Source organism: Rattus norvegicus, chromosome 13 (genome assembly GCF_021556685.1).
Source record: "Rattus norvegicus strain SHRSP/BbbUtx chromosome 13, alternate assembly SHRSP_T2T, whole genome shotgun sequence".
NCBI lineage: Eukaryota > Metazoa > Chordata > Mammalia > Rodentia > Muridae > Rattus > Rattus norvegicus.
The window spans coordinates 106,611,216-106,624,472 of NC_141546.1; the positions used below are offsets into that span (position 1 = coordinate 106,611,216).

The 13,257-nt window shown below is 49.2% G+C and overlaps 2 protein-coding genes across 5 annotated transcripts in view; one reads left to right on the plus strand and one right to left on the minus strand.

The window, feature by feature from the left end:
• Kcnh1 (potassium voltage-gated channel subfamily H member 1) overlaps nt 1-5,748 on the plus strand; it is a 302,521-nt gene extending 296,773 nt beyond the window's left edge. For 3 of the 4 annotated variants that reach the window (XM_087581588.1, NM_031742.3, XM_087581589.1), the window contains one exon: nt 500-5,748. In XM_087581588.1, coding sequence (XP_087437714.1) covers nt 500-1,357 — 858 coding nt within the window. In that variant the 3' untranslated portion in view covers nt 1,358-5,748. The remainder of the gene's footprint in view (nt 1-499) is intronic. The other variant, XR_015635384.1, reaches the window with a different exon arrangement.
• Nucleotides 5,749-8,670: 2,922 nt separating this feature from the next.
• Nucleotides 8,671-13,257, minus strand: part of Hhat (hedgehog acyltransferase) — a 252,931-nt gene continuing 248,344 nt past the window's right edge. Inside the window, exon 12 of the mRNA NM_001398579.2 lies at nt 8,671-10,011. Coding sequence (NP_001385508.1) covers nt 9,920-10,011 — 92 coding nt within the window. The 3' untranslated portion in view covers nt 8,671-9,919. The remainder of the gene's footprint in view (nt 10,012-13,257) is intronic.

The window sequence follows — 13,257 nt, forward strand, 5'->3', positions numbered from 1 at the left end:
TTTCTCTTAGGTTAACCCAAAGACACTAGCTTGTCATTGTGTCACAGCTGTCCACAAGATCTGTGGATAGCATCTTGGTAGCCCCAATGAGGATATAAATCAACTGTTTGCAGTGTGGTTTAGACAGAAGATGGTCGAAATTTTATGATCAGAATCCCTGGGGCTTTTTATCCTAGTGACTCAAGGGCTTTCTCTCTGAAGAGATTTGAGCTAGGGAAGGAAAGTGGTTTTCTAATTTACTAGGTGTCCCTGGAGGACTCACTTTGGCAGTCAGCCTCCCGAATGAAGGTGGGCTTTGCTCCTTCTGAGCAGGGTAGCAGCGAGAGCCGATGAGCTGATGTTGGAGAACCAGGTCAGAAGAAGGGATGTGATATCAGTCAGGAAGAGTGGCCTGGAGGGCTTGCAGGGCTGTGAATGGGCTGCAGCCTTTGGTGCTTAACAGCACTGACCGGGTGACTTGACATCTGGAGCTAACATGTGCTGTCCTCTCTCCATCCAGATTGTGTTCCGGAAGATCAGCGACGTGAAACGAGAAGAAGAGGAGAGGATGAAACGGAAGAACGAGGCCCCCCTTATCCTGCCTCCTGACCACCCTGTCAGGAGGCTCTTCCAAAGGTTCCGCCAGCAGAAAGAAGCCAGGCTGGCAGCCGAGAGAGGTGGCCGGGACCTGGATGACCTGGATGTAGAGAAGGGCAATGCCCTCACGGACCATACCTCAGCCAACCACAGCCTGGTGAAGGCCAGTGTGGTCACGGTGCGTGAGAGTCCCGCCACGCCTGTGTCCTTCCAGGCAGCCTCCACCTCCACAGTGTCAGACCACGCCAAGCTGCATGCACCGGGATCTGAGTGCCTAGGTCCCAAGGCAGGCGGTGGCGACCCTGCCAAGCGCAAAGGCTGGGCCCGGTTCAAAGATGCCTGTGGGAAGGGTGAGGATTGGAACAAGGTGTCCAAGGCAGAGTCCATGGAGACGCTTCCCGAGAGGACAAAGGCATCGGGCGAGGCCACGCTGAAGAAGACAGACTCCTGTGACAGTGGAATCACCAAGAGTGACCTGCGCTTGGACAATGTGGGTGAGGCCAGGAGTCCCCAGGACCGGAGCCCCATCTTGGCCGAGGTCAAGCATTCTTTCTACCCCATCCCCGAGCAGACACTGCAGGCCACAGTGCTGGAGGTGAAGCATGAGCTGAAGGAAGACATCAAGGCCTTGAATGCCAAAATGACCTCCATTGAGAAGCAGCTGTCTGAGATCCTCAGGATACTCATGTCCAGAGGGTCCTCCCAGTCTCCGCAGGACACGTGTGAGGTCTCCAGGCCCCAGTCCCCAGAGTCAGACAGAGACATTTTTGGGGCAAGCTGAGAGGATCATTTCAAAACAAACAAACAAAAAAATCAAAGACAAAAGCCTGCCCCCTGCCCCTGACACTTCCTACCGCACCAAACACATGACCAACAACTTTCAAACTGGGCTTTTTCTGACAAGAAGTCAAAGTCAGACCAAGTGACTTAGGTGTGCCTGCGTGGTCTCTGGAAAACATAAGAGGGAACATGGCAAGGAACCCTACCATGCAAGATGGCAGCTGTGTTGGGCTAGCCATTGACAGTTGTTGAAGAAGGGGCATTACATCCATCGAAAGAGCATTTCCTCTAACATGTTTTACCAATGTGATATTTTTAAAGGGTTAAAACTACCAGGTAAGGGCAGCAGCCATGTAGAGACCGGTGGAAGAACCCTGAAAACCTTTCACAAATAGACTACACTGGGCTTCTTTACCAAGACCCCTGAAGACCACAGCAGGCACAGGACTTCTGGGCATTCACCACCCTCAAGTAGCCCTGTCTGACACCACCTGTTTTTCTACTCTCGTCTTTTGTAACAAGCTCGTGATAGGGGAGCTTGACGGGCTGGAAGAACCTTTCCACTCTAACGGTAGAGGTGAAGCATCGGGTGCTGTGCGTGGACACGCAGGCTGGGCCCCTCAGGTTTCCTTGCCCAGAAGAGGTGAGGCAAGAGTAAGGGCTGGAGAGGGCCCTGCAGGGGCTCTGAGTGGGTTCTGTTGCATGGTCCAACGCCTGCTCCTGTGGACGGTTGGTGTGGAAGCTCCCTAACCCCAGGGGACCCTCTGGAGCTGCACCACCTTACAGGCCTCATGACACGAGCTCCTCTCCTTCTCCCTTAACCTACCTTTTCCTAAGCTTGTCCATGGCTTTCCTCAGGGTGTAGGGCATCGACCGGAAGGGGCAGGCGCCCAGTATTGATTTCCTAACAAAGCAGACACACATACAACCTCAAAAAAATGATTGTAGCAAGTACTAGGTTTCTATTTTGATTCTCATGGGGATTTCTGTCCAATGCATGGGGTCATTAGAGGACCTGTGGGAGCCACACTTAGCCTTATTTGAAAGCCAACCTATTTCCTACTCTAAAAATAATGGCAGGACCATGATAATTCTCTTCTTAGGGAGCTGGAGAAAAACAATAAAACATTGGTTTTCAAAATATCTCAGTAATGAGCTGGAGGATGTGACAGTGGAACTATGGCCTGGGAGAAGGAGGGGGCTCGGAGCCATGGTCACGGGGCCACCTCCGTGCCATCCAAATTCCCACATCATGGTGCTCAGGGACACTCGCTGCCTCGATCACTTGAGGACAGGTTGTTTGTTCTTCCTTCAATGGCGTGAGACAGGACGGAGGAACTGGCTCAGGTGCATACCTGGCCGGATGTCAGGGGTGTAACTCTGCCATTGAGCCTAGAAGGTCAGCTCTACAGTGAGATTTGAGAGAGCAGTTGGGACAACAAGTGACATGGGCACCTCTGCTTAGCTTTGCTTGGCTGTTGCAATTCAGAATGTCAGCCTCTTTAGGGAACCTGACACTCAAGACCTGTTCTACCAAAGATACTTACTGTTCTGCTTGGTGGCTATGGCACATGCTGGGACTTGATCCCAGACAGCCCTGGGACGTCAAGGGTGTACAGACATGTAGCTTTTCATGCAATGCATAGGGGCTGGTTCATGGCATCCCTAGGCCAAGACATGGCAGAATTCAAAGACACCCACTGATGACCATGGGTAAAACTAGGCCTGCAGTCTCTTGAGCTGCTGCCAAACACCACTTAGAACAGAGACTGTGAAGTGCTGTCGCATATGCCAGCTGCCCCTGAATGTCTCACAAGGCCACTCCTCACATATACTTATTAGCCTAAAGTCAAGGGACTGCTCAGCTTAGGCTAGATGGACCTCACTGCCATGCAACACTCGGCCTCAGAAGCACTTGCTCCTAGAGATCTTTCTGGAACTCTCTGGGATTTAATGGCCCTCTAGCCAGCTATAGAGCAGAGACCCCACTGCTCCTTGACTGAGCTCTGTCTGAGGAGGGGGTAAACCTCCTTATGGTGTATCTCCCTATCTTAGGGATTCAGATGCTGGGGTTCAGGTAAACCCACCCTTGTGACAGGACAGGTGACAGATAAAGCTTCTGGCTGCTCTCTGGGGTCAGTGCACATGAGGTTGAAGTCCCATTAGACTGAGGTCCATACCCTGGAAGGGGTATAGCTCTGCCCATCTTGGGGTTCTAGGTTGTCTGGGGCTTCGGTTCCTTCTGGTGACAGTGAAGAACTGAGGGTGGCTTCTAGTTTCCTCCATTTCTTCAGCAGTTTTGCTAGGATTGCCTTCTCCGAAACAAATTTTAAATGAACCAACCCATGTCTCTTTACTGTCATGGCATGCGCTGGGCCGGAGGCAGGTCTTGAGCAAGGACCACAGGACGTGGATACACAGCCTGCACCTTCCGGCTTTAGCTGTTACCTGGTGGTTGAGGAGAGACTGGGAAACAAAGAGTTACCATGTGCAGACTGAACACGGAGATTTCAGATGAATTATGCTTCGAGACACTTTGTCCTTTTTGGGGGGGGGGGGACAAACACACAGTGTGGTGCACCACTGTCTGGTAAGTGCTGGCTACCTGGTCTCTCTAAGCGAGCTTCTGTGGATGTCATCTGTAGTGAAGTGCCGCTTCCCAGCGGCTATCCTGACAGGTGACTGATGGACTGCTCTCTTCCTGAGGGTGTGGGCATCAGATCCAAAATATCAGTCAATGTTCTGGCTGTGGTGGGCATGCTGCCTCATCAGCCTTGCCCTCCCAGGGCAGTGGCAGGTTCCTCCACGGGGCATGTGACAGCCTTTGCGTTGCTGTGATCTCGCATGGCCAACCCCACTTCTCTGCTTACTGCTGGAGCGGGGCTCAAGTGTTTTGGCTGCTGGAGGTCCAAGTTAGGCCTTTGTTTATGCTAGGGATGAGCTCTGCCACTGAATGATACCTCAGGCTCCCCATTTCTCGCTTCCATGTCTTGTTCTCTGGTTCCTAGGGTCCTGTTTTAGCCTCCACCTCTTAGAGTCTCTGCTGCTTTAACAGCAGGGATAATTGGGCAAGGGGTAGAAACACACCACCACCCCACCATCCGCAGGCTTCAGCCTCCGTATCCTTCAGTGGAAGGAGAGAATATTAAGCCAAAATGCTGGGTGTGTCCAGGTTGGAACAGGGACTGAGTGAACTCTCCAGAAATACCAGTCAGAGACAGACATCTCTCTGTGACACTGACATCTCACAGGTATACTCTGTGGGCTCTCAGGAGCCCCGGTGAAGGTACATGTCGTAGATGTACACGCAACTAATTGTATTTTGTTTTGCAATAAAGATGTTTAGCCTTAAGACCCTTGAGTGGAAGTCCAGCTGCCGTGGGGGTGCCAGTACCCCTTTTTACCCCATCTCCTTGTGCCACTTAGGAAAGAGACCTGCCTAAATTCACTCCGGCCCTTGGACACCCTCTCCTACCTAAAGGTCCCTGTCGCTGTTGCTGCTCCATGTACTGCCTTCTCTCTCGCTTCAATAAAAAACTATCCTCACCAGCTCCTGTGCTCTCTTCCCGGAGGAGTCCTCAGTGTCCTTGAAGCACCGACCCTAAGCTTCCAAGAAAGGACCATTTCCCACCCAAGGTGTTGTTGGTGTGGAGACACGTACCTTGCCACCTCTCACACAGTTCAAAGGAGTCAGCGTGAATTTACCTGCAGCTTAAAGGTCTGTCTCAAAAGTGAAACGCCAGTCTTCATGCTAGTGTATCTGAACCTTTCAAGGAGGTCTGGAATTTCCTGCGGGAGCCAGACCTGGTGGGGGCGTCTCCACCTGCCACTTGACCTTCCTTAGAGCCACTGACTCTACACCTGTGACTTCCGAGTCATCCCATCGACCCATTAGTCCTTGAGAAGTTCACAGCTCTCCTTTCAGAAGACAGACCGCTTCTCGGTAAGGACGCAGCGTGCCCTACCGTACTCCCCCGTGAGTGTAGCCTCTTATTATTCAGATGCTGTATTTCGGCATCAGTTGGAGACTGTCCACATTCAAGTTGCAAGGACATTCATACTCATGAGCAGTTCGTCATCCCGGGGCTTCTCATACGAACGCTCTCCGTCAAATCCTGCCAAATCCTTTATCGGGATTTTTTTTTTGTTTGTTTCTTTTCCCTCTGTCCGAATGAGCATGAATAAACAAGTGAGAAGGAACCAAGGCTATTTTTGTGGTCAGCCGAGGATGCTGCCAAGAGCTCCCCTGTGTGGCTGTGTGGATGTGGAGAACATGTGGGCACTCCACGGATGATACCCCCTTTTCTTGACATTTTTAAACAAGCACAAATGATATTTGTAAAAAAAAAGTTTAATTTTATTTATTATGGTAATAAACTATTTTATACGTGATACTTGTGTTTGCCTTTGCTTACTTACGTCATTCAGTGAGGTGTTTTCTTTTCTTCCAGCTGTTCTCTGCTCGGTTCCCACAGCCTACAAGAGTGGCTGGCTTACAACCACCTGGAACTCCAGCTCCAGGTGACCCAATACCCTCTTTCTGGCCCTCGGAGCCATCTACACACACATAGCATGCAAAATGTAACAATCAATCTTTAAAAAGAAATTATATGGGAAGCCCTGATGTGGACCGTGCCTCACATTAGTCAGTTTTCACATCGCTGTGGTAAAATACCAGACAAAGCAACTCTCCGAGAGGATTTATTTTAGCTCATGGCTTGAGGGTGCAGTGCACCCACCAGGGCAGGGAAATCATGGCAGCAGAACCATGAGGCAGCTGGTCACATGTCCTACAGCATCCTCTGGAAGCAGAGAGAGGTGGAAGCTGGAGCTCAGCTCTCTCCCTTTCCCTGTCCTGGCCCCGCCCCCTTTATGCTGTTTAGCATCTTGACCCAGGCAATGGTGCCACCCACACTCAGGCTGGGCCTTCCTGATCTAGCAATCCCTCAGAGACGGGCCCAGAGATCTGTCTTCGGCGGTAATCCTAGATTCTGTCAAGTTGACAGCCAATATGAACCTACAACAGACTGGGGAGAAATATGAAGTTGTAGAGACAGCATACATCATGTCCAAGTGCTGTTCACAGAGTGATCCAGGGCAAAGTGGGGCAACCTTGTTCTCTCAGGAAGTTCTGCCATGAACATGAGAGGATGCCTTTAAGATCTCGGTCTTAAAGATCCAGGTCCGTCACAGCCAAACCACAACAAAGGCCCTGCCTCCCATCACAATGGCATCAAGTTACAGTGTGTGAGAGTTGATGACCCACCTTCACCTCATAGCATTTGCCTTTAACACTCCTCTTAGGTCCACCTCCCGTTTAAAAGTGATGGCTTTCAGCTTGAACCACTTGACATGGAGTTCGAATAAAATATATTCATGTTTTTCCCCACTTTTGAAAACCGTCCCAGCACTCCCTGAATGACTGTCAGCAGCACTGGGTTCTCACCCTGCTTCCCTCAGTTCCCAGAGCTATTGAGGCAGAGGCCTGCTTGCCTCATGCAGTCCAACTCAGTGTTATCCCACAGGTGCTGAGTCAGACTTCCCAGGACGGCCATCTTGTGACCAAAAACACTTCTCTCCTGCAGACAGAGGAACTTAATTCTGAGATGAGATCCATTATGTGAAGACAAAGTCAGGACGTGGAAACATCGCTAGCCACACAACAAGCACATGGTGTTTTTAAGGACATCCCTTCAGCCCCTATGTCATTACTTTACAGAAGGGCACGGCAATACTAATGGCATTGTTTGAATTCCCAAACAACTAGTGCTCATTTCAAAGGCGTCACTAATAAAGGGCTGAGCATTAACCATGTCTTTAATCTTTAATGGTTAAAACAAAGAGACAAACCCACACATGGGATATTTGTAAGTAATCAAGTAGACTAGAAACAGAGATAAAACTAGCTCATACTGCCTTTGAGGTAGCAAGTGGCATTCAACCCTATTGCATACATACATCCTGATATGTTTGCTAGAAGTATAAACATTATCATTAACTTCTAGTACTTAGCCAACCAAAAGTCGTATTTTAGGAAAGCAAAGAAAAAAAATCTCAATTTCTGTAAGGGGAGCTCCACCACCGCTACCGCATACACTTGCTAACAGCTAGATCCTACAGGTATAAGCAATTTGCTCTCTAGGCCATCATCCTCTAGAGGACAAAGCCCATGTTCTCACACAACTTGCAAACATAAGGCCAATTCAGCATCCTGTGTGGCTCCAAGATGTCACTGTGATGACAGCAGGACTTTGGTTGGCATTGGGCATCCTGCCTCCTTCCTCGGGTACTGGCTGCGCGGTTGCCTAGTTGCTCATGGACCCAGGTCAGGGGTCAGAGGGTCCTGGGGCTGGCAGTGACTCCGGACCTCATCCAGTGTGCTTCCATAACTGTCCTGGGAGTTGTCCTGGTGGATGGGGTGATCGACCAGAATCCAGAATCAAGGGTCCATCTACAGCGAATGGGGACTGCAGAGGAAGATGCTGCCCTATCATTTACATTGAGGAGCAGGGAAAGGTGGGACAACAGAGCCCTGGATAATCCATACAGAGGGCTAACAGCCAATATCCACTAGCTGCTGAGACCGTGACTGAAACAGATCGGTTTAATGAACTTCAGGATTGTTATGGCCAACCACTCACCGGCTCTTCCAGTGTAGACTCATGGGTAGGTTTGCCCTTCTACAAATGGCTTATTTACAGATGCCCCTCGTTAGACAGTTCCCTACAGTCATTCTTACTTGAAGGCTTCAGCCAGATTCCCTCTGGCTGACCACAAATACTTACTCTGTTGACCCAGGAACCCACACCCATTTCAGTGATGGCCCCCCCACATGCTTTGAACTTCCCAGCACCCCACAGTTGCCTGCCCTGTGTCCCTCTGATTACCAGGCCAGCTGCTGAGGTTACTAATGTCCAGCTTACCTGCCTCTTTCTGGCTTGTGCTTTGTTCAGGGAGCACAGTGTGCCCATCCCAGGCCATCAACCTCTCTCTTGCAAGCACGGCAGCTAAGAAGAAAGGGGATCTGCCTAATGGCGGGGTTTGCAATATGAGGGTGCATTTTCCATTGAGCTGACATTCCCAGGAATGATTCGGGACACAACGCCCAGTTGATCTTTCACTTGATTGTCACATAGTCAAAAAATTCATATAGTTGTGTTAATCATTCACTCCAAATACCACACAGAGAGCTTCAGAGCTTAAAGCTCCTTCTCTCCCCTCCCCCATGAACCCATAGCCACACAGAACCACAGTGACACTTGTCAGCAGCTGTCCAGCATCTGTCTAGAGGGATGAAGTATCAAGACACTTGTGTTTAGATCTCAAAATTTTTATTTAAAAATATCCAAAATAGGGGCTGGGGATTTAGCTCAGTGGTAGAGCGCTTACCTAGGAAGCACAAGGCCCTGGGTTCGGTCCCCAGCTCCGAAAAAAAGAACCAAAAAAAAAAAAAAAATCCAAAATAAGCCTAGAAAAAAAATCAGAATTATCTATGTAGCAAAAAGGGTTCTGCTTTAAAAGAGAGAGAGAGAGAGAGAGAGAGAGAGAGAGAGAGAGAGAGAGAGAGAGAGACACTAAGGCAATAAAACCCACTGAGTAAAACACACAGGACCCTGAGATGCCACTGTCCCCTGAGGCCTTGCCCAGTACACCTGTGGACACCCTATTCTCTGGCTTTTAAACTCCACTTCTGTGCAGAACATCTGTGAGAGAAATGACCATGTCTCTTCATGACAAAAGGTCTCAGAAATCAGCAGCCATGCGTGGAGTCCAAAAAAGTTCAAATTACAGAACTCTTTGGAATGCCCCAGCTGTACATCACCCACTCTAGCTAGGTCACTTGAAACGTGAAATATGGTTTTGCTGTTCCCCCCATCTGAGGATCATTCATGAGAAGGTTAGTCCAGAGCCTCCAGTGCAGCACATAGAAAGGGGTCGTCAAAGTATCACAGAAATTTCCCCAAAAGGCATCCCAGGGATGGCAGGCCTATCTCTAACCAGGACTTCCATGTCAAAACACATGTCTGCCATACTGAATCTTTGGTAGAGAAGGAAAAAACAACCCAAACATGTCTAAGGGAGGTTCTAAAACAAATGTCACAGGTATCGTGGGAAAGACCTGAGACTGCTCTGGGCTGTAACTTATGCATCAGGAAGCTTATGGGGTTATTAAAAAAAAAAACACTTTGAGGCTCCAAAGCTAGAAGATTTTGGGGTTGTATATGTACTATGATAGACCAAGCTGCCAGTCTTGGAATGAAGTATCGTCAGCAGAAGATGAGTGGAAGGCAGTCCCTCAGGGACTGTCCTGGAGTGAAAGGTGGTCCCTCAGAGATTGCACCGGGAGTAGAAGTTGGTTTCTCAGGGATTGCCTTGGAGTATAAGATGGTCCCTTAGGGACTGGAGATTGGAAGGTGGTTCTTCAGGGATGGTCTCAGTGTAGGGTGGTTCCTTGGAGATGGTCCTGGAGTAGAAGGTAGTCTTTTGGGGATGGTCTCAGAGTGAGAGGTCGGGATGAAATGCTATGTCCCTTGGAGGCTGTCCTGGCCCAGCAGCCACACAGTTAAAGAACTGTGTATGTCTGAGCCCAGGCAATGCCCACGTGTGAATAGCAGTACAGGAATCCCAGGACAGACAGGGTCACCCATGGCCACCCTGTGTGAAGAGACAGAGAGGAAGAATAGTTAGAATACCTGGTGGGACCTCTCTCGAGGGCAAACTGTCCCCCAAGGAGATGGCAACAGAAACACAGGTCTTCAGAAAGCCAGCTTTGTCTGGACCCTGCAGGTAGGGTCCTATGTTCTCACCAGGGCCACTGTGAGGTGATGGTTACCTTACTGCAAAAGCAACCTCCCCTAGGAGCAGGGCGTGCCTTTATAGAGCATGACCGTAGAGACTACAGCAAAGAACCAGAGGGAAGAAGCGCTCACGGGTACCAGAGTCAGTCTCCCAATGCGGACCAGCTGTTAAATGGAAACAAGGCCACTTTTTAGCATATAGAAAGGAGGACCCTAGATTAAACATCAGATTTCAAAGCTCAGAACATGGGGCTGGAGAGATGGCTCAGCAGTTCAGAATGCTGCTGCTTTTGCCGAGGTCCAGAGTTCAGTTCTTAGCACCTACATGGTGACTCCCTATAACTCCAGGTCCAGAGAATTTAACGCCCTACTCTGGCCTCCACAACCACTGCTACATGTTGTGCACATATCTACACTCAGGTATATACACACATACCCTCCAGCATGCTTGCACACATGCATACACAAGCACATACATGCACATACATGCACACATACATGTATGCACACATACATGTATACACACTCAGGAACACACAAATTACACATACATATATACACACATGTGTATACATGCACATACACAAAGGCACACATGTACATACACACAAACACACACATGCATGCACACATGTACAAATATACACACACACTAAATAAATAAATATATTTTGTAAAAGAGAACTGTCGAAGTTTGGGGCTGGAAAGATGGTTCAGCCATTAAGAGCACTTACTGCTCTTGCACAACTGTTTGTAACTCCCAGGTTCTTCTGGCCTCTGGTGCCGCGTGCATGCACACACACACACACACACACACAAACACACACACACACACACACACACACACTGCAACGCATATATACAGATACATACACATAAAAAAATCTCTAAAATCAAACCTCAGACTTTAAGCATCTCCTCCTATAACACACATATCTTAGGCTATCTGATCTATTCTTGTTTTTAATATTAGTGTTACACATTTTTGGGAACATGAGAGAATTGGAGGTGCTGTAGAACATCAGAAGCCAAACTCTACAGATTTGGTCCTGTGTTAGAGGTGCTCCCAGGCCGCCTCAGCTAAGACAGGCACGCAATGTCAGGCTTACTACAATCTTTCTGCTATGCAGGAGATAACAGCATGTGGAGCATACAAACCCCATTTAAACTGGGGCACATGGGATGAGCAGGAACTTACCAGGTGGAAAGGACAGGGACAGGTGAGAGTAGCTCAGGTCACCAAGGGACAGTGCTCATGTGACACAGGTGCTGCGGAGGGCTGGGTGCAAGTGGGTATAGGGTATGGGTGAGAAATAGTTCTAATGACCATCAGCAGCCATTTTTATTAATATGAACTCTCTATGTCACTGTGCCAAGCTCAAGTTCAGGCCCTGATGACTCTCCCATGTCACCCTTGACAAAGTCATGAATCTCAAAGGTCGGATAGGCATTACGCAAACAGCCTAACTACTGCACTTACAAAGTCCTGCATCGTAACAGAAATGTGGTTGGCACTAGAGAAAAGGCAGCGGCAATGGGGGTGAAGACCATGGGAATGTATCTCCTGAAAGACCAGAGTGACAGCAGGGACACTGAACCCTGAACTTCTTCCCAACCTTCCTGTAGACCAGCTTCCACACGGCATCAGAGGGACAGTCCACCCTATGCCTGCTAATGTGAGAGTCACCTATGGTGACTAAAACCAGTGCCCACAACTTTCATGGATTAAAACAACTGAGATATATTCTGTGATGGTTTTACAGATCGGAATTCTGAAATCAAGGGTTGGCAGGGCCACGCTCCCTTTGGAGGTTCCAGGGGAGTCTTACTCCTTGGCTCTTCCAGTTTTCAGTAGTTCTGGCCTCCTCATAGCTGCACCATTCTACACTTGCCCCCATTTCTGTGTGGCTGCCTGCTCTTGTTTCTGTGTCCTCTTCTCTTCTTACCTGGACGTGAGTCACTGATGCTCTGTCCAAACGTTTGCCTCACTACTGCCTTCGCTAGCTACAGCTGAAATGACCATACTTCCAATGGATGACATACCCAGAGGTTCTAGGAACACATGAATTAGGAGGACAGGAGATACAGTCCAGGGAGGTTGGGTATTTTTCTAAGGCTGCAGGAGGTTTCTGTGAGCCTGGACACCTGCAGCTCTCTGCACTCTGAGACACAGTTTCAAGGCCCAGTCAATACCTGCTCCTCAGCAGGTTCTGAGTGGGACAGAAAAATGGTGCCTCAGACACAGGAAGTACCCCCTGGACTTCGGCTGTGTTTGGGGTGAGGCGTCAGTGGGTGGTTTGATCAACATAGAGCCCCAAGGTCACCTGCAGGCATGGGCATCTAGGTAAGTTTCACTTATACAAAGATGGGTCTAGAACAGCTATGACCGATGATTCTGTTTGCCCAACATCACCTCTGGGAAATTGTTATCTGTAAGTGGGAAGGGCCCTCCATCATAGGAAGATGGGCTCTAAGGATTCCCCCCATCCCCGCTCTTATTATACATAACACACAAAAACAGGCAGCTAGGCAACTAGGCAGCACTCAAGACGTTTGTCACAAGGACATGATACAAGTCAAGTCTTGGTTCTACTTAGTGGGAGCACAAAGCAGATTTTGAGGGGTACACAGCGTCACATGCCTATCATTCAAGCTACTTGGAGCTGGGGTGCGTTACATAAATCCAAGAGTTTGAGAATACCTAGGCAACGTAGCAAGAGCCTCTCATCCAAAGACCCAACGATGACAAGCAAAGACATAGCCACAAGCCATCCTTCCAACTATGCCAGCAAGACTCTACCCTCCGTGTGCCTGGCTTCATGCTAGACATGAACATCACAAGGTAAATTGCTTCCCTCTGGTCGCAGTGCTAACCCAGCCTTGGTGTGACCCAAGGGGTGGAAGTACGGTTGGGCAGAGCCTCCTCCTCAGAGGAGGGCGGCAGCACTCTGAGGACCACTGTGATGTAAACACAGGCTTGTCAGTCATGGGTCATCAAGGGTCATCCTGTGATAAGACACTAGCCTCCCTCTGCCCCTTCCCAGCTTGCCAGATTGAAGACTGTAGAAACTTCTGGACTTTTGACAGCTTGACCTCACTACCT